The sequence below is a fragment of the Dermochelys coriacea genome, chromosome 1 (genome assembly GCF_009764565.3).
Source record: "Dermochelys coriacea isolate rDerCor1 chromosome 1, rDerCor1.pri.v4, whole genome shotgun sequence".
Classification (NCBI taxonomy): Eukaryota; Metazoa; Chordata; order Testudines; family Dermochelyidae; genus Dermochelys; species Dermochelys coriacea.
In genome coordinates this window covers 123910564-123937139 of record NC_050068.2, presented here as the reverse complement: position 1 = coordinate 123937139, position 26576 = coordinate 123910564, and the positions used below count along the sequence as shown (strand labels likewise).

At 38.2% G+C, this 26576-nt stretch overlaps 1 protein-coding gene across 9 annotated transcripts in view; it reads left to right on the top strand.

Annotated features, from left to right (window-relative positions):
- PPP2R3B (protein phosphatase 2 regulatory subunit B''beta) overlaps positions 1-23581 on the top strand; it is an 82046-nt gene extending 58465 nt beyond the window's left edge. For 6 of the 9 annotated variants that reach the window (XM_038387220.2, XM_043495832.1, XM_043495893.1 and 3 more), the window contains 8 exons: positions 1737-1823; positions 2301-2457; positions 4666-4714; positions 9395-9484; positions 10912-11087; positions 13761-13879; positions 13983-14089; positions 22309-23581. In XM_038387220.2, coding sequence (XP_038243148.1) covers positions 1737-1823; positions 2301-2457; positions 4666-4714; positions 9395-9484; positions 10912-11087; positions 13761-13879; positions 13983-14089; positions 22309-22453 — 930 coding nt within the window. In that variant the 3' untranslated portion in view covers positions 22454-23581. Of the gene's footprint in view, positions 1-1736; positions 1824-2300; positions 2458-4665; positions 4715-9394; positions 9485-10911; positions 11088-13760; positions 13880-13982; positions 14094-15314; positions 15424-22308 lie in introns of those variants that run through there. The other 3 variants (XM_038387223.2, XM_043495922.1, XM_043495998.1) reach the window with 3 other exon arrangements.
- Positions 23582-26576: the final 2995 nt, after the last annotated feature.

Below are 26576 nucleotides of genomic sequence, written 5' to 3'. Positions count from 1 at the left end.
GATGTCCAGATGGATTAAACTGCAAAGCTAAGGCAGAACTTTGCTAGAAAAAATTGCTTTGTAGTTTAAACCAAAAATGGACTTCCCTAAACACACAATTAAGACTGAACTAATTAAGTTTCAGAAAGTAAGATAGGTCATTCCCCTTTCTAGGCTTATCAAACCAGCTGTTCTTATTCAAAGTAAGAGCAGCAGAGCTTGCTGTATGCTGAAGCTTTAACTATATATGTATATGTAAAATGTCATGATTAAAATATCAGTAACTCACTTAATACCCTCTACTCATGACTCAAAGCCAATTTCATTTTGATATTGATGTATGATGGACTGTTGCATAGGGTTTTTTGACATCCCTTTATTTTAGTAATATAGATGGATTTATAACTTGGAACTTCTAGTCCCAGATAGGTAATGTTTTTAATAGTATGTCTGAAATAAAAATCTCACATTCTTTGGACTGAGCCTTCTTACCCTAGGCTTCTAAGACCATTCTTAAGCTAAAAGTAAAAAGTGTATGATACTATAAAGTACATGTATCAAACCAACTTTTCCTTCTTACCTTTTCTCAAGCAGTTCTCTTACCACATTCTTTTCCTGACCTATTCTTCCATATCCTGTCTTTATCTTGCTTAGCCTAAATTGTAAACTCTTCAAACCAGGAAATATCTGTTATGCATTTTTCAAACATAAATTTATAGTGTAAATACATAAACAAGTTTTGTGATTTCTAATTTAGATTTTTAAGATCCCAGAGAGAGCTGAAATATTGTCTTATGTTTAAAGCACTAGATACATGTATGGCATAATAGATAAGTGATAACCCGTACATTTGTAAAATTAAGACCTAAATTTACATCAATAGAAACCTTGCTGCGGGTAGAACTAGTATCTTGGATATACTAGATCTGAAGGCTGAATTTGGAAGGGAAAAGCTGCTTGGCAAGCATGAGGAAGGAAGCTGTTGTGGAAGTAGTGGGGGACGTTTTGAATGTGATAGAGTAAAATGCAGAAACCCAGAGAGGGATATATGAAATGAGTTGGTGGGAGCAATTAGAGGGGAAGGGGATATCAGCAATGGGGTTCTTGAATAAATGGGACAGAGGTGCGAAAGTTGATCGGGGATAAAGTTACAGTAGTTGAGTCAAGAGAAGACAGGGCATGGACATTTTAAAGGTTTTTCCAGCATTTTTTAGCAATGGGAATAGTGAGGTAAAAGGATGGATTTTGGTGGTGCAGAATTTGTCAAGACTGAATGTGAAAAGAATGCTGGGAGAATAGAAGGGTGCTGGAGTTGTCAGTAGAGATAGACAGCTGGAGAGGGATCAGGAGGAAATAAGTGTGGCTTTGTGGCACTGAATTGAAGATATTGGGACAGCTGAAAGATGTCTAAGTGATATCTGTAGATTGAGTAGAGAGAGAGTTGGAAATAGTTTCTGAAACAATGGGAGGATGAGCTCACTAAGACAAGGTAGAGGAAAAAAGAAGCATGGACCCAGGCCTCACCAGATGGAGAGAGGAGGAAGATAAAGACTCTGAAGATAATGACCAAATACTGCAGATTGAGCAATAGTAATAAACAATGGGAAGTGAATACAGCAGTAGACTGCAGAACCTTATTTCATATTTTTTTCTTTGCATTTGTACACAGGTATTTTTAAACACTTAACCAAGACTTGGAACAATACATTTAGTTCAGATAGTTAAGTCTACTTCTAACTTGTCTGTCTCTTTTGCAGGTTATACAAAGGATATTTTATACAGTAAATAGGTCTTGGTCTGGAAGAATCACATGTAATGAACTCAGGAAAAGCAGCTTTTTGCAGGTATTTATGTAAAATTTTGCAAGGTAAATATAACTTCTGCACATTTAAAAGCTTTATTAAGTTAAATACTTAAAAGGGCATAAGTAAAGATGATATTCTTGCTTCTTCCCAGTTCAATGAAGACTAAAGTGCATTGATTCTCAAGGGAGCAATTATTAATACAGGACTGTTTGTTTAAATTTAGATTATTATGTTCTTCAGAGCTATATTTGTCTCTCACTTAGCAGAAAGCTGGCTGTCCTTACTATGCATCTTTCTCTAGCACCTTAGCTTTCAACTCGGTTTATTAAAATCTTCTTTTAGCATGCTATATTGTGCATAAGGTCTTTGAAAATAAAATAATTCCACTGAAAAACTGTTAGAGATTAGTGATGCTCATTGATGATATGAGAACTTTCACTCATCCTCCCAGTTGCTGCTGTGACCAACAGGCATCTTGCAGGTTCTTTAATGAGATTTTCTTTTTTCTGATAATAGAATGTGGCATTATTGGAAGAAGAAGCTGATATTAACCAGCTGACAGAGTACTTCTCTTATGAGCACTTCTATGTCATCTATTGCAAATTTTGGGAGCTGGATACAGACCATGACCTCTATATTGATCCAAAGGATTTAGCCCGGCATAATGATCATGGTATGACACATGGAACAACTTTTAACCAGTTTAGCTTTAAGACCATAAGTAAAAGTTAACTGAAAAGCTGTACCGCACTTCATATACAGTTTTAAGAATATCTAGCTCCTACATGCTGTTCTGCATTCACAAATTCTGCAGTGGTTTTGGATTCTGTAATCCTGCACATTTGACTAAGAGTTTAATTTAAACATCTCTTTACATCTTGCAGCTGCTCTGGAAGTACTTTGTCAAAGGCTGTGTGTCTATTGTCATCTTAAGGAATCATTCCTCTCATGATTGGAAAGTTCACTTACAAACAGAATATCTGATGTGCCCTGCTCTTCCCCCATAGTGAAATAGATCTGGGACATCATTCTGATTGCCCTACAGAAGGGAAATATTTTTCCCTAGGGTTGCTTCTACTCAAGTCTAACTACTTTTTAGTCAATATTTCATTCAGGGAGGAGAACACGTTTTTTATGTTTTTCTGCTGGTCGTGATCATTTGAACCAATAGATCAGCAAAGGCAAAAGCAAGTTTGATCACATATTATAGATGACTCCCTCCTCATTCTTAACCAGAAGAAAAAGTAACAGCTGTTAAACGTGAACAGTAGGAAATATGGGCACAAGCATCTTGAAGGGATTGATCTTAAGTACTGCTGCATGTCTGCCATTCCCATGAAGTTCAGTTGAAATCAAAAGAGACACTGGGTACTCAGCACTCTTGAAAATAGGCTACTTAGGTGCCTAAATATGGACTTCACAACCTAACTTTTGGGCACACATTTTGAAAATTTTGGCCCTACACTTAAAAAGCAGGTGGTAAAGCAAGGTATGTCTTCAACTACACAGTCGTCTCCCACAGGGAGTGGCCGTCTCCTCATTGCTGTCAGTCTAAAACTAGACTAGACCATGCATTCGTACACGTTGCAAGGAAAAATACTGAAGTGGAAAGGGTATTGACATGATAGCCTAACAGGTCTCTTCCCTCTCTAACTTCTATGATCTCAGCTTTCAGCTGTATCATGCCCTTTTTCCCCTCGAAGCACATGAGCTGAGTGTTACACAGTTCTGGGAATAAGTAGTGAATAGGTTGCTGGTGTCCCTTAGTCTGGAGAAGTTGAGAACCATTGTTCTATTGTACCTCTTTCAGGAGTCTGATTTGTCTTGTGTACCCCAAGTTTCACCTCACTTAAGCAAGTAGTTTACAAAATCAGACACATACAAAAATGTCTCAGCACACTATTACTGAAAAAAAATTTTCTCACGTTTACCATATCATTATAAAATCGATTGGAATAAAAATATTGTACTTGCATTTCAGCATACAGTGTATAAAACAGTAGAAACAAGTCATTGTGTGAAATTTTAATTTGTACTGACTTCACTAGTGCTTTTCATGTAACCTGTTGTAAAACTAGGCAAATATCTAGATGAGTTGATGTATTCCCTGGAAGACCTCTGTGTACCCCCAGGTTGAGAATCACTGCCTTAGAACATCATTTTTTTTAATATGTTCAAACAGGAATTAATTAAAGGAAATCCTATGGCCATTGTTATACAGGAGGTTGGACTTCAATGATCCGTGGTCCTTCTAGCCTTATCTATGAAATGTTTGGTGATAGCAAAACCAAATATATACTACAGGACAAGGTTTGACTAATTAGCCTTTTACGGAAGCATTGGTGGGGGTTTTTTACTTTGAAATGAAAGGCTTCTATGGTTAGGTTAATCAGATGCAATTCTGGTTCTTTTCCAATATTAAATTTTGAAATGTAGAAGTATCTTTTGTAAAACATACAGCTCTTAAAGCCTATTAATTTCTTAGTAATATCTTTTGTATTCTAGTAGAGAAATTACATTTAGAGTATGCTGGTAGAAAGCACCATAAAACTACGCAAATAAGTCAATCATTTAACCAAAGACGCTTCATCTTTAGTAAAACCCCAGAATTGGTAACAGAATTAAAAACATGCATCTCAAAATTGTGTGTCGGAGATAGTTAAGTATTATCTTTGTACATTAAAATTCCTAATTCCATGTTGGCTCTCTGATGAATTATAGGGCTTCTAAAACGTAAAGACCTTTGAAAGCAAGATTTACTTGTTAAGGCAATGCTTGTTAAATAAATACTACCTATTAGATCAGTAATCAGCTTAAACCCAATATAAAGCAAAAATATGACCTTTAAATGTCTTCTGATATTTTTTTTTCTCTTTCACAGCTATATCAAACAGGATGATAGAGAGGATATTTTCAGGAGCAGTAACAAGGTAACTTTTTATATGTTGATTTAAATACAGGTAATGCAATTCAATGGTCAGACTTGTTTATGAAAAATTGAAAATGAAGTTCCTAGAACAGGTGAGTTCCACTGAAAATCAAAAGCTAATTTCAAGGGTTCAGCACTGTCACTCCATCTTTTTAAATCCACTGTTTCAACAGGAATTTTTGTGTTGCTGGTGCACAAGTACTCTGCAAAGGTCTTTGATTTTTGGTAAATAAGGTAAAGCAGTGTTGACCATTACTTCGTAAAATCTAATTTGGGTTGGGAGGAAAGTGAAAAGCAATCACTGGCTTTCTCTATTTTATCTTTCCATTTGCAATTTAAAACTTTAAAGGGACTCCAGTTGGAAACTAAGATTTTCATTTGAAAGCTTTTTCTACTAGTAAAAAGAAAAGGAGTACTTGTGGCACCTTAGAGACTAACAAATTTATTTGAGCATAAGCTTTCGTGAGCTACAGCTCACACTGAATGCATCCGATGAAGTGAGCTGTAGCTCACGAAAGCTTATGCTCAAATTTTAGTCTCTAAGGTGCCAGAAGTACTCCTTTTCTTTTTGCAGATACAGACTAACACGGCTGCTACTCTGAAACTTTTCTACTAGTGTTATAAGTAACACATAAGGTTAATATAACTAAAGTTAGAGGAAAAATTATTTAAGTGAGTACTTTGTGCATTTGACAACACTGTATAGGAGCTTCAGTATTTTTTTGATGGTCATTTGTATTTCCTGTCTCATGGAATAGCTATGATGACTAGGGTGAGCTAGAAAACAAGAATTCCATTTGTGAAAAACTGAGGTTTTAACATGTTCTGCATCAGAATGAAAACTGGACCTGTCAATTAAAAAAAAAAAGGGGGGGGCAGCAAGAGAACCACCTGAGAATAGCCAGTAGCCCAATGCTCACTTGGGATATGGAAGACCAGGATTCAAGTCCCTGCTCTGCCTGATTCTACCTCTCTCATGCGCTCTCTCTCTCTCTCTGGCTTAGTGAATATGTAACTATTTACACCAGTGATGTGGACCCCTACAAAATTGCGAATGGAAGTGCAGGCCATTTTGGAAATTTAGACATAGTCTGGAGACCCCACGGGGTCCACAAGTTGAAAACCACCGATTTACATAAAGTGAAACAGCTCCAACAGGAAAGCGAGAGAGACTGACTCTATGGCCTGGTGGTTAGGGCACTTGCATGAATCAGGCAGAGTAGGGACTTGAATCTTGGTCTCCTACAACCCATATGAGTGTCCTAGCCACTAGTCCTGTGGTTATTCTGGAGCAGCCTTTCTCTTAGACCTATACTTGAAACCTTCATGACAAAATGTATGTCAAATGCAGTAAGTTTGAGTGAAAAATTCAGTTTTGATGAATTGGCATTTTTTGACAAAACAGTTTAGTTGAACAATTCTTAGTCAGCTCTAATAACAGCGAGGTACCTTGCTTGTCACCATGAAAGGTTTTCCTCCTCCCTCCCCCCCCCACTGCTGGTGTTGGCTCATCTTAAGTGATCAATCTCCTTAGTGTGTATGATAAAACCCATTGTTTCATGTTCTCTGTGTGTATATAAATCCTCCCTTCTGTATTTTCCACCAGATGCATCCGATGAAGTGAGCTGTAGCTCACGAAAGCTTATGCTCAGATAAATTTGTTAGTCTCTAAGGTGCTACAAGTACTCCTTTTCTTTTTGGGGGTGTGTGTGTGTGTGTGTGCTGTTGATCAATCATAGTTAACTCACACGATTAACTCAAAAAAATTAATACTGATTTAAAAAATTAATCAGTTTTATTCGCACTGTTAAACAATAGAATATCAATTGAAATTAAATATTTTGGATGTTTTACTACATTTTCATATATTGTATTGTGTTGTAATTGAAATCAAAGGGCATTTTTATTACAAATATTTGCACTGTAAAAATGACAAAAGAAATAATATTTTTCAGTTCACCTCATACAAGTACTGTAGTACAGACTTTGCGTGAAAGTGCAACTTACAAATGTAGATTTTTTTTTTTTTGGTTACATAACTGCACTCAAACAAAACAATGTAAAACTTCAGAGCCTCCAAGTCCATTCAATCCTACTTCTTGTTCAGCCAATCGCTAAGACAAACAAGTTTGTTTACATTTATAGGAGATAATGCTGCCCTCTTCTCACTTTCTGGTGAGATTGTAAATAAGAACAGCACTTTAGCATATCTGGCATGTAAATAACTTGCAATGCCAGCTACAAAACATTTATATGCCCCTTCATACTTCGGCCACCATTCCAGAGAACATGATTCCATGTTGAAGATGTTTGTTTAAAAAAATGTTAGTTAAATTTGTGCCTGAACTCCTTGGGGGAGAATTGTATGTCCCCTTCTCTGTGTTACCCTCATTGTGCCATATATTTCATGTTGTAGCAGTCTCGAATGATGACCCAGCTCATGTTCTTCATTTTAAGAACACTTTCACTGCAGATTTCATAAAACGGAAAGAAGGTACCAATGTGAGATTTCTAAAGATAGCTACAGCACTCGACCCAAGGTTTAAGAATCTGAAGTGCCTTCCAGAATCTGAGAGGGATGAGGTGTGAAAGAGCAACACTCTGCTGCGGAAACTACAGAACCCAAACCATCATAAAAGAAAATCAATTTTCTGCTGGTGGCATCTGACTCAGATGATGAAAATGAACATGCATTGGTCCTCACTGCTTTGGGTTGTTATCAAGCAGGAGCTGTTATCAGCATGGACACATGCCTTCTGGAATGGTGGTTGAAGCATGAAGGGGTATATGAATCTTTAGCACATCTGGCACGTAAATATCTTGCAGTGCCGGCCATAACAGTAGCATGAGTGCCTGTTCTCACTTTCAGGTGACATTGTAAACAAGAAGTGGGCAGCATTATCTCCTGCAAATGTAAACAAATGTTTGCCTTAGTGATTGGCTGAACAAGAAGTAGGACTGAATGGACTTGCAGGCTCTAAAGTTTTACATGGTTTTATTTTTGAAGGCAGTTAGTTTCTGTACATAATTCTAAATTTGTAAGTTGAACTTTTGACAGATTGCAATACAGTACTTGTATTAGGTTAATTGAAAAATACTATTTCTTGTGTGTTTTTTTAGAAGTGCAAATATTTGTAAGAAAAGTGAGTACTGTACACTATGTATTGTGTTGTAATTGAAATCAATGTATTTGAAGATGTAGAAAAAAATACAAAAATATTTAAATAAATGGTATTTTATTGTTTAACAGTGCGATTAATCGCGATTAATTTTTTTAAATAGCTTTACAGCCATATAGATAAGTGCTTGGAAAGCAACAAAAGAAAAGCAACAATTGTTTTGCCAAAATATATAACTGTCACTCTTTCTTTGTTGCTTTCCAAGCACTCTCGGATTAGGCTACAAAACGATGTGCAACTTTTGTTTTTTTTAATTCAAATGTAATTCTAAAATGTTTATATAGCCATAATAGTGAACCAGATTGTCAGCCCCACTTGCTGCCTAATTAGCCATAATCACAGGACTGGAAGAGATGTGAAGAGGTCTTCTAATCCAGTCACCTGCACTCATGACATGGCTAAGTATTGTCTAGACTAGTGGTTCCCAAACTTGTTCAGCCGCTTGTGCAGGGAAAGCCCCTGCCGCGCCGGGCTGGTTTGTTTACCTGCCATGTCGCAGGTTTGGCCAATCGTGGCTCCCATTGGCCACGGTTTGCTGCTCTTGCCCAATGGGGGCTGCGGGAAGCCGTGGCCCGTACATCCCTCAGCCCGCACCGCTTTCCGCAGCCCCCATTGGCCTGGAGCAGCGAACCACAGCCAGTGGGAGCCGCGATCAGCCGAACCTGCAGACGTGGCAGGTAAACCAGCCCGGCCTGGCAGGGGCTTTCCCTGCACAAGCGGCGGAACAAGTTTGGGAACCACTGGTCTAGACCATCCCTGACAGGTGTTTGGAGATTTTTAAGAGCAGGTTAGACGATGGATATTCCAAAACCACCTTCCCTCACAATTTATTCCAGTGCTTGCTTACCCTGACAGTTAGGAAGTTTTTTCTGATGTCCAACCTAAACTGCCCTTGCTGTAATTTAAGCCCATTGCTTCTTGTCCTATCCTCAGAGGTTAACCAGAAAATTTTTTTCTCCCTCCTCCTTGTAACAACTTTATGTACTTGAAAAGCTGTTATCCTGTCATCTCCTCCTCCCCCCCTTCTCTTCTCTCAACTAAACAAACCCAGTTTTTTCAATCTTCCCTCACAGGTCATGTTTTCTAGATCTTTAATAATTTTTTTGCTCTTCTCTGGACTGAAGGTCCAGATCTTTCCTGAAATGTGGTGCCCAGACCTGGACACAGTACTCCTGTTGAGGCCTAATCAGCTTATCTAAAGAGCCAACTGAGAATTCCTCCTCACTGTACTCTGTGCCATCCACTTCCCCTGTTCTTTCATATGGGATGTGTTAAGGCTGGGGCAGCACAAGGAGTGTTGCTGATCCTGAGCCAGAGCGGCATTCCCTAACTTCAGCTACGATGTAAGCTTTTGAGTAAATTTTAAAATTAACATGAACAAAATGAAAATGGCCCTTTTCCAGTGGTGAAGTCTAGTCCCAGTTGTTGCAGTATTTCAATGTCTTAAAATACTTGCGCATTCTTATTTTCCATTTATGTCAATACCTGCATTGGTCTTTAAGGGGCAGAAAAGCACAGAAAGAAGGAAAACTTAGCTATGCTGATTTTGTCTGGTTTTTGATATCTGAAGAGGACAAAAAGACTCCAACTAGGTAAGAATTAACTGACACTTGAGCATAACTAGAAACTGGCTTTACTGGCATTGCCACTAGCTATAAACTGGCAGAACATGCCTACCTGACCAAATGTAAATCGCTTTGGAATTTAATAGAAGGCTCCTAATTAGTGTTTTTTAATCTGTATGTTTCATTTGATTTTCTTTGGCCTCATTTCAGCTGTCGAGTCTGATTCACTTAAAAAAGGTGTTTTGTGTTAGAGGAACATTTTCAGATATATCAGGCTTAAACAATCCACCTATCCTTCGTATAAAGTTGTTTTTTCTAACTAGACTTGGTAATTTTCAAAGCTCTTACTTTTAAACAAGGTCTTCCTTGAACATGTTCATTCCCTTCTGACATTATAGTGAGGTTATAATGCCGAATGTGTGAGACATGTCACTGCACAAGCAAAGTGAATCTAAACTGGAAAGGAGGAAGTTGTTAACCTAACACCAATCTATAGGAAAAAGTAGGTTTGTAAAAGGAAGCTGGCTAAGGAAATTTCTTTACATCAGAGTTCTCTTTTCAGTATCGGTTCATTAATTCCTCCCCAAAGCACTCTTTTAATGCCTATGAATATGATTAACTGAGGCTATGTCTACATTACCACAATCAGTCGACCTATGCTATGCAACTCCAGTTATGTGAATAATGTAGCTGGAGTCAACATACCTTAGGTGGAGTTACCTCGAGTCTACACTGCGAGGGGTAATGATCTGAAAAGACTTGCCTTACTCTTCTTGTCGGGGGTAGAGTACAGGGATTGACTGGAGAGCGATCTGCAGTTGATTTAGTGGGTCTTTACTAGACCTGCTAAATTGACTGCCAGTGGATCGATCTCAGAGTGTTGATCCCTGCCATAGAGTAGACCTGCCCTAAGTAGTGCTGCTATTTTATGGGGTTATTTTTTTCCACCCTAATACTGAGTAGGGATAGGTTCGCAAATAATGAAACAAATTCTGCATTGCTATATGCTATCAAAGACTTTAGTAAGAGCTGCATTATGACAGAGCAGAACTATGAGGTGCTGATGAAATATAAGGTAGTCCTTCAATGTGAACTCTTGTAGGAAGCCAGAATTTGACTCCAGAATTTGATTTCACTTTCCATTGACTTCACTGGGAATTGTGGCCAAATATCAGAGGTGGAATTGTGTCCTCCTACCCTACTTAATTTACTGGTACTTTTAAAATGCACAATATAGCTTACCCTGTATTGTACCTGAGTCAGCACCTGGTGAGAGAAGTGTTTATGCAGTAGTCTGCTGTATCCATTCTTGACTTAATGCAAATCCCTACTAGGTATGCTTAAAGCTTTGCAATGGGATCTGTGAGCTGTCCAAATCTTTAAGTTGTTTTTTTTTTAATGTTTGCAAAGAGCCATTCATGCTCTTTGTTAGTTAGTGTTTTCACTTATTTCAGCATTGAATACTGGTTTCGCTGTATGGATCTTGATGGGGATGGCGCATTGTCTATGTATGAACTGGAGTACTTCTATGAGGAACAGTGTCAAAAACTGGATAACATGGCCATTGAACCTCTACCTTTTGAAGACTGTCTGTGCCAGATGCTGGATCTTGTAAAGCCACAATGTGATGGTAAGAGGCTTCTTTCCATTGTATAACTTTATTTATTTTCTGCTGCCTCAGATTAATTTGGTCTTTGCCTATGGGGTCATCACTGGGCTGTGTTGTGAATCTGCCTTTGCTAGTTGATCAAACTTAATATTCCTAGTTAAGCAGAAGTAGCTGTTCACTGATCAGCCTAGAGTATCAGTCTGCTTTTATAGTAAGAATCAGATTGTTAGGCCTAATCTTAGGTACTAGTACAGCAAAAAAAAAATACACCAGAAAATACTGATGTGGGTTAATAGTTCTGTAACGGGGGTCCTTCCACTGGAACATGTTTGTGCTTCTGAAATGAAATGTCTACTGAGTGAATTGCTTTACACATTAAAATCAAGAGGACCTCCCTTTTTAAAATTTTTTAGTCTTTTATTTATATGAATCCATATGCTCCTTCTCATAGCTAGGTTGAGTGTGCTCAAAAAATGAAATCCTGCATCACTGACTGCGACCCAGGGCTGACTGTCTCACTTTAACTGACAGGCTCCATACTGCAGCTATAGTATTCTCATTTCACTTGTGCTCCTGCGAAGAAATACAATATTTAATAGTTCATTTATCTCTAATGTCTGTCAATCAGCTGTGGAATGATTTGTCCTAGACAAGGACAATACGTTTCAAACGTGGGTGCCTAATGCTAGTATCCTAAATCCATGTTTAGGCACCTAAAAAGTGTCCTGATCTTCAAAAGAGTTGAGCAGCTCACATTCAATTAAAATTCAGTAGGGGTTTACTGCATTTTAATCCTCCTAAATTTGACCCTTAGCTGATGAAACCTACAGAAACTCAAGTTTAATGTAGAAAATGTTATTCCTGATGACAAAAACTCTTAAATATTAAGTGAGCATCAGGCTGTAGCGACTGATCTATTCCGGTTTTCCATAATCCAAGTAATTTTGTTTACTTTTTCTAGAATCCTTAAGGTACTGAAGTGTGCAACAGTAATCTATATCCCTTATTCTGCTTATTACCACATTTTCAAGCCACTTTCATCGCTCCACATGTTGCATGTTGAAAGCTTGGCTTCTAGCTCAGGATAAGGCTTTGGAGTCAATCAGTCTGTTATATTTGACACTACTTTTGGACAGCTTGACTCGTGTAATGTCTAAATGTCTGGCTGACTGTTTATCACATAATCCTTATTTGGGCTGAACTTTTAGGCTTCCTGTAACCTATTTCAGTAACAACTAGCCTTGTATTAGTTTCCATCCAACAGATTTGCAGAGTAGACACATGAAGTTCCAAACATATAATGTATTCACAAAATATCATTGTGTGGACTCAGCATTGTAGCATAAGTTTAGGGCTGGTCTCTCTTGTGTGTGGTTTTGTTTTGGTTTTTTTTTTGTTTTTTTTAAGGCATAGGATGCGTAGCTTTGTTCTCCCATCTTTCAGGCATCTAATTTTTCTCTGGAACTAAATTTCAATAACACTTTCTGATTGACACTTTTTATGGTATTATCTATACATTGTCATATTTTTTTCCTAAGACATTTAAAGTGATCTTGCTTGATTTCATGCACTCAGTTCTTAAACATCCTTGGATTTTAATAGTCCCCAGGAGTGTGAATCTATTGTACTTGCCTATAATTTTTGTTCACTGCACATAGTAATTATTTTGAAGTCTCACACTCGCCACCCACCTTCCCTGCTCAAATTAAGGGCTATTTAAAGGTTACAAAACTTCTCTAAGGTGGTTGAAAAGAAACTGACTGAAGCACTAAAATATGCTGTGAGTTGGGGAATTGCCCAGATATTAGATCCCCACAGACAAAGACAAGGGACTAACCAGCACCCTGTCGGGTGTTGAACAACCATCAACAGCCATTGTCCAGCAAGGGAGTTACAATTCCATGACTCACTTGCACTTTGCTGGTGTCTGGTGAAGCTGGAGGGCTGAGGAAGGGGTAGTGGGAAGGGAGAGCTGCACTGAAGCTGAACAGGCTGTTCACTGGACTGGAGGAGGAAGAGGCAGGTGGTGGGATTGTAGCAGGAGAATAGTAGGGGAAGCTGTTGTGGAGAAATAGGTGAGGGACCAGGGGAAAATCCTGGGGGCAGATGGACCCCAGAAGAAGCTACGCTCACATCCAGGAAGACTTGCCTCCGGAAAAGAACTGTGCTTTTGTACATGTGGGGAAAATAAATAAGACAGCAGCGAGAGCACAAAACCAGCTGAGAAGTTGCTTCCAGCTGGTTCTGAAACGGCAGGAGCCCTTCAAACCCATAAGTGTTTAGAGAATGTCATCTTAACTAAGGAGTTAACCAACCTAAACACAGGCTTCAATCCTGCATGTGACCCTGCACAAGCAGACACCTGTGCTTCAGTGATCAAATGTTGACTTGAAGCTTTAAATATTCAAGTTTATTATTAAACCAGTATTAAGACAGATTGGGACCTGTTATAATTTCTTTATATAAGGCACCCAGAGCATATCAATCACTCTCCATCAAAATGGCTACTGAAAGTTGTAACTTTATCAGCACTGTTTCAGTGTAATCTTATAGATTTTTAGTTCTTGAGCAAAATGGTGACTTTTTTCCTTTTAAATTTTCAACACATTTGCACTTTCAAAGAAGGGATGAATTACAGTTCAATCAGTTTTTATTTTTTACTATTTTACTACTTATCTCTTAATCTTTTTCCAGAGAAAATTACTCTCCGTGACTTAAAGAAGTGTAAGTTAGCAAATGTGTTCTTTGATACCCTTTTCAACATTGAAAAATACCTTGACCATGAGCAGAAGGATCAGTTTTCTATGTTGAGGGTAAGTAAACTTTGTCTGGTTAAACACAAACATACAAAATATAATACCATGCATAAATTAAATTAAATATGAATGCATAAATTTTAACATTGATTCTGTTCAGGATGGTGAAAATGAAAGCCAGGAGATTTCTGACTGGGAGAAGTATGCTGCTGAAGAGTATGATATCCTGGTAGCTGAAGAGGCAGCTACAGAGCAGTGGAATGATGGGTAAGAATGATGTGGGGAATGTTAATAGTATGAGTTCTCTAAATTAGAGTACTGCATATTAAACACTTTTGATGTCCATCATGACCTTGCTTCAACAGAGTCCCACTGTAGGAGTTCCATACCTAGCTATATGGCTAAGGAACCTTTTTTGAGCAGTAGATTAGAGGATATTGAGGGGGCCCAGGAGAGCATCCTCATGCATCTAAAGCAGTACATTCCAATGACAGAGGTATAAGTGCTAAAACTAGCTGAAGTTTTACAAAGATTTTGTCAAAAAGTCTTTTTTTCCAAATCAAAATCAATTTTTAAAAAAGCAGTTTCACAAAATGTGTTTAAACATCAAAAATGTTCATTTACAGAAAAATCTGGTTTTCAATAAACAAAATGCGCAAATAAAACACTTCAAAAAAACAAAAAAGGGTCCACTTTGACCCCTGTAAGATGGAAACAACTTTAAACCAATACACACCTCTATTTTTCTTCCTTCTCTAATAAATACCCCACCCATCTAATCATGCCTCAGATACTTGCTATCCAACTGCTATAGAGCAATCACAAAATCCAACTCCATGCTAGTCTTTCAAATGTAGTTTTTAATAGTCTAAATACTTTTATATAGTAAGTGTTTAGGACTAAGGTTCTGTGTTTGCTGTTGTAGCTGCAGGTGCACCACTACTTAAATTTTTGCCTTTTTTAAAGTTGCCGTCGGCCTCAACAAGATGTAAGATCTGTCTGGAAAAATAAAGGATGTTGATGTTCCTGGTTTCCCACATCAGATGGGCATGAAAAGTGCCTTTATGCCTCATTCAGTTAAATGCTATGGCACCTGCAAAATCTTCTTTAAAAAGGACCAAAAAGACTGCAAGCCTCTGTTCTAGAGCTTGTTTGCACAAGAGGATCTATTAGCTTGAGTCCAAGAGGCCTCTTAAAAAGATGTGTCCAGGCATAAGTAATGAGCCTTTTGCAAATTCCCAGGCTTAAACTATTCACTATTCACATACAATTCACTATCACTTAAATGTTACTGGTATCCTGAATGTGTGCTTTTAGGAGTCGATTCAAACACTATATGTGTAAATACCTATTGGAAAATAACCTGTTTCAGTTTATATTCTTAGTTTCATACTTGTAAATCTAGCATCTATAACATGCCGCCACAGCATAGTAATCAGATGTTCCTTCAGATTCAACTATTAGTGGTTTTATGTTCTTCTGTTTTTACCAGAAAAAAACCCTGCATCAGCAGAACACTGACATTCCTTCTGTAACAATTTTAGGGATTCTGATTTCTCTGACTACTAGCCTTGCCCAGGCTAGGGTAAGGAAATGTTAAGGTAAGGATGCTTGTTTTGAGAAGGTCCAGAGGTTCCCACTGGTGCAAGGCTGCATGTTTCTAAATATTACATCCTTGCATAAGATCCAGAGTTGAGTTTAATGTTCTTAATTTCTAACTTCTCTCCTCCTAAGCATCAACATCCCCCGTTGAGAGGGTATTAGAGTATGGTTTAACTGATGTTTCTCTACGAAGTTTGCTAAATATTTCTGTAGGCATAATTTACCAGTGTTTCTACACAGTCTTGCTTCTCAGTGTTTTCTTGCTATATAACTTGCACCACTCATTGCCTTAAGATTAATTTTCTGACCCTTTAATCATTGAGGTGGGTGTTCTTAAAGTTACAGTAGATTCTTCTGATTAGCAACCGGCCTCAGTTGCCAGCAAAAAGTTGTCATTATTGGGCAGTTGCCAGTAAGTGAAAGGCAAGTTTTTGCAAGCACTAGGATGTGCCTTCCCTGACTTCAAACCTGCCTGTGGGGAAGGGGGCTGCTTCCTGGATGCAGGGGCTTGCTATAGGTAGCAGAGGTGGTAGGGGCCCACAGAGATGCACAGTATCTCTCCATTTGCTTTCTGGGGGTTAGGGCTCAGCATGTCCCAGCACTGCATTCTGTGTGCAGCCCCACTAGGGAAGGTGCAGGGAGAGGTACCATGCCCACAGCCTCCCTTTCCAGCCTGTAGCTCCATACCTCCTACGTGTGGCCCCAGGTTTGTCGGCACCAGCCACAGGCAGAACTGCAAGACTGCAGCTAGGGAAGGCATAGCCCAAAACTTCTTCCCTGGCTGCAGCCTTGCAAAGCTGCCTGCAGTTGGGGTCTTTCTTCCAAACAACCACCAGCATGCATTGCCAATACCTGAATCCCATTAACATTGAAATCACTGGGATGGTGCTATTAACTGGAAGTTGTTAATATCCAGGTTGCTATTAAGCAGAATCTACTGTACTGGCTTCCTAATTTATTTTAATCTCTCAAGTGGGGCAGTGCATTTCTGTTATCTGATCAGAGTCAGCGTGGATAAAATACTCTTCCTTTTACACAATCTTAAAAAAAAAATGGATTTCTTTATTTAAATTTAATGCAAGTTTGTTTTTTTAAATAAACCTGTTTAAAAAATATATTTGAAATTGATAATGTGTTAAGGCCTAAACTTGTTACAAATAACTATTAATATAATTTAAATTTAAATACAAATGTAGTATTAAGCAGTACGCATTTGCCGCCAAGTTTTAAAGAAAGTCAAACAACTGAACTAGTTGAAATCACTAGCTGAGCCCCTGGAACCAGAATTTGTTGAAGTGTGCAGAGAATTTTTTTTTTTTTTTTCAATTTATTCAACTAGTTCAAGTCAGTGACTAGCATATTCAAAGTTAAGAAGCCAGTTGGGAGTTGTAAAAACAAGAAAGCTTTTTTTCTCTTCCAATCTATAAATACAAATTTGGTATGAAAATATGAGATCTTCTAGTTCTAAAATCTTGAGGGACAGGGTGACCAGAAACAATCAGTTCAATAACTACAGATAATGCTTCTTTTGTCTAATAACTCCATTTTAAATGCAAAATGTTTTGATGTACCTTTTTCCTTGTGTCCAGCACATTTAAGGTAGTTCTAGTTTTTAAAATGCTGTTTTGTGCATTTTTAATTTAATTTGAATTTCCATCCAAATAGAGCTTGACAAAATTCACAAGTTTACCTTTTTTTACTAGATTAAAAATTAACACTTTAATTTCTTAATTAAATGTGTTTAAATGTAGTGTATCCTCCTGGTTAGCAAAAAGAAGCACCAAATTTAATGTAAAGGCTATATTTAGTTGCAGATCAGTGTATTTTAATGGTTACCAACCAAAGAGAATGTCTTTCCTTAAGAAAATATATAAATACAATTAAAATTGATGACTTAAATCTAGGTTTCCTGCTTTCTGATTTAAGTCATGATTTAAAGCACATGGTCTGGACTTCCCTGAGCCTCTGAATGCCAATGCTGGGACTGGATGACAGGGGATCACTTGATTGCTGTTCTGTTCATTCCCTGTGAAGCATCTGCCTTTGGCCACTGCTGGAAGATGGGATAGTGGGCTAGTCTGGTATGGCCATTCTTATGTTGATTTAAATAGGTCCCCCGATTGAAACTACCAATATTTATAACTTACTGATCTTGCTTTATTTGGCTTTTATGCCTATATCCTACATTATCAATTTAGAGACTATTGGCTTGGAAGTACCAAATGAGTATACCTCTAATGCAGCAAAACTAGGATAGCTACTAAAATCCATGTGTACAGTAATAGATTGAAGTTGGCAAGTGAGTTTCTAGAAGACTCAAAGCAAACAAAGATTAGTTTTTAAGGAGTAGGACAAGTTGTTTTGTAGTCAATTTAAAGTTGGCTCACAGTTTAAATGCTGTTAAAACAAGATTTTATAAAACCAAAGACCAGTAAAAATGTTTTTACAATTTTAATATTCCAAAGAAACAGTTAACTAAACCTTTTCTCTGTAGTGTAAGAACCTGAAAATGAAGCAGACTTCATTTGACTTTCTTGAGGCCAAGAGAAATGCAAGATTATAAATAGTGATGAGTAAACTCATTTTAAAATAGAGCTTTTCTTACGATAGATGACGAAATTGGCATATGGCTTTGTTACTGCAGTATATAAAGGTACTGATTGGCCTCCTGATCTCGTTTACTTTTGTAAATGGTAATGTTGGCTTTTCTTGATGTATGCAACTCTCTGAAAATCCAGATTTGTTTTTAAATTCAGCATAAAGTTTGTTCCAATTAATCCTTTGGGAATATCAATGGTGATATCACAGGATTCAGTACAGTCATATCTAGAAACAGGGCATTCCAGTACAGATTCTAACCTTTCTTTTTTAGATTGAGAATTCCTATTAATTTGAATGGTGTTTGGAAAGTGGGAGGAAAAAATAAAGGACCTAGACAAAAATATTTCACCTATAAAACTTTAAATCTGTCTGAAGCTTCTGATATGGTGGGTGTGTGGGCTGGGCTCCTTAGTAATTGAGAAATAACCAAAGTACTACATAAATGCTGGCATATGGTCACCTTAAGGAGTGTTTAAATACCCTCTTGAATACATGGGTGTCTTAAACCAGGAATAATAGAGTGGTAGTGCAGGATGAACATCTTATTTACTCTCGTCCAAAGTGCAGATATCTTCTAGCATGGAATAGAAATTGGCTAACTTCATAGTATAGGACAGTGTCTATGGGCTGCCACCCCTTATGACTGACAAAAGTTGTTGCCACCTCTTTCCTTACTGCGCCATGTGTGCACAGTGGCATAAATGCAAACAGTACATTCTAGATGTTAACTTTTTTCGAAGAATCTATTTCAGTCTCCAAAAGAAGGAATTAATGATGTAGAAGACTGTAAATTATAGTGTCTGTTAGGAACCCCATAATCATGGCTGAAGAGTCACTTTCATTGTAAACCCTTGTTTTCAGGCACTTAAGTGAAAAATTTAACCTTTAGGATGAAGTTTCTCATACTTGTTCTCAGCCCTGTAATGAATATTTTGGGAAAATTTTGATTGTTTGGCTGCTTTTTAGGATCATCTGAATATGAAAAGATGTCTTGTACTGAAGACATTTTCCGATGTTTTTTCTGATTATTTTGTGCCCCAGAACTCAAACAGCTTCTTAATTTACAATATCCATCAACTGAATCTTAAATGGGGACAAATATATTCTGATGTCTGAAAATGTATTCTGATTACAAAGAATGAAGCAAAGTACTAAATATTTGAATACTGTGCATACAGTGTGGACATTCCATTGATTTAACATACCAAGCTGTGGAGTTCCACTTACATGCTTATAAATATCCAGGACTTTGCCACATTGATTTTAGTGATCAAGGTTAAGACTGAGCCTTTTATATACCTTTACTAGGTATCCTTATTTCTGAATTCTCCAACAGGGGAGGGCATCTTTAATTACCTTTATGCTGTGGGCTCTGCCAGTGGAGTTCTACCTTGTATTTTAGAATCAAAATGGCAGATTTTGGTCTCTCTCTAGATCCCACTTTTTGTTCCACTGAAAACAAAGGTGTTTTGTATCTTATCCCACTTAGAAAGTTGTATCTCTCACATGGCTGATTCTGACTAGCCTGGTATTCAAAGGGAAGGAGAAGGGTAACTGAGCTCTCTGTACTTTATCTGATCAACAAAGTATATGGTTGGAAGGAATGTGGGGGTGGGGGGGGCATCTATCTTTTCAGCTCTTCTTTTTCACATTGGAATTCCCAAACTCTGGCTAGCAGACAAATACATTTTGTGAGCAAAAACTTACAGAAGGGATGCTTCTTTGGAGGGACTAGCTCTGCTGACCAGACAGTCCACAAAGTTGTGCCTGGTTTCAGAGTAGCAGCCGTGTTAGTCTGTATTCACAAAAAGAAAAGGAGTACTTGTGGCACCTTAGAGACTAACAAATTTATTTGAGCATAAGCTTTCGTGAGCTACAGCTCACTTCATCGGATGCATTTGGTGGAAAATACAGTGGGGAGATTTATATATACACACACAGAGAACATGAAACAATGGGTTTTATCATACACACTGTAAGGAGAGTGATGATAAAACCCATTTTCATGTTCTGTGTGTGCGCGCGTGTGTATATGTGTATGTATTAAAAAAAAAAAATCTCCCCACTGTATTTTCCACTGAATGCATCCGATGAAGTGAGCTGTAGCTCACGAAAGCTTATGCTCAAATAAATTTGTTAGTCTCTGAAGTGCCACAAGTCCTCCTGTTCTTTCTGCGAAAGTTGTGCCTGTAAAACTTGTGAAAATCTGGGCCAGTACTCCTATTCAGAGTGTCCGTGTGACAGGTACTGTTCAGTAGTAAGTCAAATAGCAAGTGTGGATTTCAGCCCCAGCCTGGAATAGGCTTCAAAGAAGTTAATAGCAAGAGTACCATTAAAGCTTTCTTACTTGCAATTACACAGTCCTTCAGATACCTAACTAAAGTTGTTCAACAATTTAAAATGAGTATTTTTACACACAGATCTAGTCTCTGTTCTGTAACCAGATGGACATAATGTGAAAGGGTGTTAGTGAATTCTGTCTTCTCTGCACTATTTGCTGTGAGCCAATTAATATAAGTGAGAAGCAGTGGATCTGAGAAATTACACTTAAGTTTTTAAGGTTTTTACACACTTGTCAGGGAAAATTGACTCGTGTTCTATTTTGTTCTATTGTTTAAAGTAGAAGCTTTACCCTCTCCCACTCCAGCACAGGCACATTTACATAGCTGTGTGGCTAATCCCATCTAGCCCTTGAAATAGCTCGGCTAACATTTATAATTATTAGAGTTGTGTGGAGAACAAATTTTGTTTCATGGAAGATTTTGAGATTTTGAAATTTTCTTTCATTCGAATTAAGAAACCTAAAATTTCTAAACTCTTTGTGAAAAAATTCTGAAATAAAAGTTAATTTGGGATTGATTGAAATGTTTCATTTCAATTTTGACATTGTAATGTGATACAAAATTTAAAATTCAAAGTCATTATTGAAAGGAAAAATTGAAATGTTTTGTCCCAAAAATGTCAAAATGAGATGTTCTGACAGTGTGAAAAACTTTTCATTTTCTCTTCTATATGAAATTTTGATGAAATCAATACAATTTCACAGTATTTCATTTTGAGATGAAGATGAATTCTCAGAGGGAAAATGATTGAACCTAACATTTTCTGATCAGCTCTAATATTAATGTCTTTCTATTTTAAGGTTGTCAAGTGGATTCCTGGTATAAAAACTGTGTAGGCTGAGGGGTAATCTTTGATCTGACAGTTGCTGGAAGAATGATCTTGTGATTTGCCACATAAAGCCACTTTAGGGTGTGATCCAAAGCCCACTGAAGGCAATGGAAAGATTCCCACTAACTTCAGTGGGGATTGAATCTCTTTAGTGTCTCTGTATACCAGCTTGTCCTTGCTGTTCCTTGTTGAGGAGGCAACAGACAGAGCAACGGTTCTCAGTAAGTGCTCGAAATGCTCCTTTCTGTAGGAAGACAGCATCTGTACAGTGATGGCATTCAGTGGTAGTTTGGATGACAAATGTGAACCTAAGATACCCCTGGCTCAGAAAATGACTGAGGCATGATAAATGAGGTATTTTTAAACTGGTCATGAGATGCACTGCTTCCTGGGTGCTAGAAACTGGGGGTCATTCAGAAAACTTCTTAGAATTCTCTCACTTTTGGAGTGGGATGCCCAGTTAAAGCAACGGTGCTGAAACTGATCTTTCTCGATACTGCCAAAATCAGTGGAAATCATTCTCTTGATCTGGATACATTTAGCATTTATAAAGTAGCTATTTGTCATTAATGAAAAAAAAGTTGCTTTTGTTTTCTAGCATCTTCTTTGACTTACAACCTGCTTTCAACCACTGGGTTACTGTGACTTCTTTCTCATTAGGCCAACTTTTTAAATAACATTGTAGCTTCACTATCCTTCATATTTTGATACGTTTCCAAATCTAATTTCTACCTTTCTAAAGAAGAGAATTTGTTTCTTGTCAAGTACATGTATGTGGTGCATTTGGCAGTCTCTAGCTCTGACCTATCTTATGAGCTTGAGTCCTTTTAATTGATTCAATTCCTAGTAAATCTCATGTAAATTTTATGAAAAGGGGTACGAAATCTCATAATGTATTGGCTAATTTACTCTCTAGGTCAAACAACAGCCATGGTAACTTCCTTGAGTGTTGCTATATTCAAACCTAAATTTACCTACACTTGTGTGCTACTTTACTTTTGTGGGAAGTAAATCTCTTAAAGAAGGTGCATCACTAGTACACTAATGCCTGCCCACTTCCTTGTGACTCTGGACCCTTCTTTAATTATTTTTATTCCTTGTCTCTTTCCTAGTTATGAGGCAGAGCTGAATCCTGTAGACCATCAGAAGGCCAATGTCCTAAAATTTCAGATGGAGAAAAGACCTTTCTTTGAAATGCCATCCCATCTGGCTGATGTAGACTTGGATGACTATGATTATGAAGAGGACTTTGAGTGATTCTGATAACACTTGCAGAAGGAAAAGGACAGTCTGCAGCAGGTCTGCTACACATGTATAAAAATTCAGTGGATTTGTCTTGACAGAAAGTAAACTTAGTTCTTTGTGCTACAAAATTAATTAGGTTATCATTTAAAGAAAATGAAGTGCATTTGTATGGAATGACAAAACTCTTTTGTATTTATTCAGTAGTTTATAGCTTGTAAAATAGATTAAAATATTTATTTATAGATGTTGCATAATTCCTTAATGGAAGAGTAACCATATTTGAGTTCTTCTGTAAAGTACTCTATTGGTTTTAAGAAATGACTATATAATTCTCTCTAGAGTTGATACATAGTGCACTGACCACCTTCATTCTGTACCTGTGAACCGAAGTCTCTGTGCTAGGATGGGAAATGAGGAGACTGCTCGTGCAGTGCTTGTGCTCTCATGGCAAAAATCTAGTAACAGTATCATTGGTAAAAAGAATGAGAGTAGCTGTGAGTGAATGATTTGGCTCAGTATTTTTGAGTAGTTTCATTGGACAAGCCGAATACATTAGTGCACAACGTAGCTTCTTCTTTCCTTTCCACCCCCTCATTTTATTTGCCCCAACTTTAACTTTGCCCTTTTAAACTTCAAGTCCTTTCATTGATGTCCATTCTCGAATACCGAAGTCTGTTTTAGTGTTCATACTTGACGCCAAAATGGGTATTTTACTCCATGTAGAAGGAACCAATTTTTTTAAACCTTGTATAAATGTTACTTGATCTGTGATGTGCACTAATTTGTGGGCATTCAATGTTTTTGTTCCTCCTTTTCAATGGTTAGCTATTGACACATTCCATAAATATTCAAATAGTGTCACAGCAGCTTGAAATTGTCTTCTCGCCTGCCTACCTATGGCAAGAGATTGCTTACTAGACAAGTTGACATTTGTTACTCAATGAAATCATAAGGTAGTAGTGCCTTGAAATGTAAGTGAGAATTTAGGTATGGAACGTTTTCAGCAATACTTTACTGCTAAACAGATTTTCATGTAAAATGTACAAAAAGATGTAAGTTATTTTTGTTTGCCGTGTAAATCTGTTTAAAATGTTTAAAGGATCATGTTTGTATTTTCAAATAAAGATTTTCATACATGTACTCTACTTGTACTCACTTATTAGACAGCAAATGTCTTAATATTTTAATTTCAAGATGCCTTTTAAAAAATATTACAGGTTATCCATGTGTGTACACACTTTAAAGTTTGAATCAGTTTGGCATACTTATTCAGAACTAAAATCTGAAAAAAATCTGTAGTTTTCCACTACTTGAGAAAGGCAATATGTTTCTAAACTGCAGGAAGGTTGCTGTACAAAACGAGCAGGATATTGTGTGATGATCGAAGATACAGCTTGTGTTACGAAGTATCTCAATGTCACATAATGAAAGAATACCCTTTTTGTAACATGAGCTCCGGTGTTGCATTTTCTCTTATTACACTCTGGTGCTGGAAATCAAGCAGCATTCTAATCACTTAATCAGGATTATAAATAGAACCCAGTCTACAAGTTTTTGTCTAGTGGAAGTTCACAAAAATCCAAGTTCTGCAGTCTTGTAACACTTTGCAGTCACCAACTAAGTCTGACCCTGAAGCCAAGTTTCTCAGCAGGGCTCCTACAGACTTAATTTCAAGCTTCATCTTTCATGGTATGCAGGGAGTCATGATGATTTGCCTTGCCCTGAGTACGCTGACCTCACAGTGCATGCTCGGATACAACTTTGAAACATGAAGGTTGTAGGCTGTTGTGCTCCCCACCACCTGGCTCCCTTATAGAAGCCAACTTGTAAAAGCACTTGTAAATATAGGCGTGCTTCTAATGGCCTAGTTCTCCTCATGAGCTGATATTCCTGCACTTAAAGTGCAGCTCTAGTCTGAAAAATGGCAAAGTATAGTAGTATGAGGTTCCTATGTTAGACCTCACAGCAGTGGCTTTATTTTTTTAAACGGCCAGTTTTACATAGAGAATCTGTCATTCTGATAGTCTTTCACTGCCAATAATAAGAGGCTCTTTGAGTTATTGGCTGTGTGCACACCTAATGTGGAGAACCCATAAGGACATGCGCTCTTGATCAGAGATTTTTTCTTCAGCAGTGTTCATGGGTCCATGCTTGCATGCTATATACATCCTCAGACAAAGGGTATATGGGGTGAGGCTGATATGCTGCTGCTGCTCCAGTTCCTTCTCAACCACCTGCAGCTTAGCTGTCAGCTGAAGAAAGGAGTATGTAGTGTCTTTATTTTATAGCACAGGATTGTGCTTTCAGTGGGGTTCCCCATCCCCCTTAGCAGTCAGTGGTTTTGCTGCACCAGTCCTCTGTTTGCTTGTGCCCTTTTTTTTTTTCTAGATAGGTTATGTCCAAAACTCTGCCAGACCTTCTACGGGTCCTTCTGCCTCAGCGACAGGCATTCCAGCAGTCTGTGCTGCCTCAGAGTCTTGTCCTGTTGAATGTAAGGTGTGCTTTGGCTTCAAGAGTAGATCCAGGACTGGGAGGGAGAAAAATTAGTTTCTCCTTACAGAGAACTACTTGAGACCTTCAGGGTGTCATGTGCGCTCTCCCAATACATTAGCGTCAAACTCCCAGGCCACTCTAGCAACTTCTTCTGATTGGATTCCAGTGAGCCAAGACTAACGGCTGGCTTGAAAGTCTCCAAAAAAGAAAACACTTCAATCCCCTGACAGGGAGTCTGAAGGAAAGGCAAAACTTGCCCCAGAGGCCCAGGGCGAATTCATGTCCTGGTATGGATACAGCTGAGGCTCCTACCTTCTGGTACAGAGATGTCAACTCCGAGGAAGAGAGACTTCCAGAGTACATATGAAGAAGTCTTGGGATAAACAACCTCTGTCAGTACTGTTGTGTCCCATGGATCGTCCAAGCACAAGGGCACAGAGAAATCACTTCTGTCCTCAACGAAGCAACCTCTGAGCTGTGGGCATAAGGAGCATACAGGCCAACCATCAATATCATTCCTGCTACTGCTTGATTCACCTCATACTGAGGAACAGTGCTCTGGATCATCAGTACTGACCACTTTCTTCTATCATGAGAATCTCTGAATATTGGAAAAACCTGAATCCCCTCCACTGAGAGGCGCAGATTTTCTGTTGGTGTCACCATACCTGCTTTCACTAACACCATGACCACCCCACTCCTGGTGCTGCTGCATCCCCTTCTCTTCCCCCTCAAACTCTGCATCCAATACCAATACAAATGCTGGAAACAACTTGACCACTGCTACCCCTAGCTCATCCACTGGTTGTGAAATGACACTTCCTCAGATGTTTGTCTAGTATTCGATCACCTTCCCATTCTAGCCTCCCTCCATTTGATATCAAAAGCCCTCTTTGGTCCCTGGAAAAGCCAGTTTTCAACCAGTATATGTGGGCCTCACCAGAGGGTGGTAGCTCTCTGGAGGTGTTTATAACTTAAATGATTCATCTTAATCACCCCTGACTGTTCTTTGGCAGAACTGTGGCAACCCTTCCCTATCCCCACACAGGTGCAATAAATCACAGTAATACATGATTAATAAGTTTAATACAATGTTGCCCCCAAGGTACTGTATGTGGTCACAATAGCTGTCACAATGTCCTATCACTAGCCCATGCCATCTGGCAAACACCACCTACCATCTTGCCTACATGGTAAGAGGGCTGACACAAAGTACTACATGCTGGCCAAGAGCACACTTTGCTCTTAACTCAGCCCAAATTCTATTGTGGTCAATGCTGTTGACAGAAACAGACATCAGTCCAGATCAATTCCTCATTGCAAGGATTTCAAGCGCCTGGAATTGTTTAGTTACAACTACTGAGCCATGGCAAAATATGACTACACATGTTCTCTCATTTTATTGACCAAATGCCACGTGACTTGAAGGACCATTTTCAAGCCCTCATCTTTGCGTGTCAGTTGACCATCAAAGCTTCTTTGCAGGTCTCTCTTGGTGCAGCTGACACTATCTCGCTCAAGATTTGTGAGAGTCCTATGCTGACGTCCAGTTCAGTTCACCCCACCCCAACCCTAAAAACTCATGAATGCAGACTGCTCCAGGACTTTCATAGAATCATAGAATATCAGAGTTGGAAGGGAC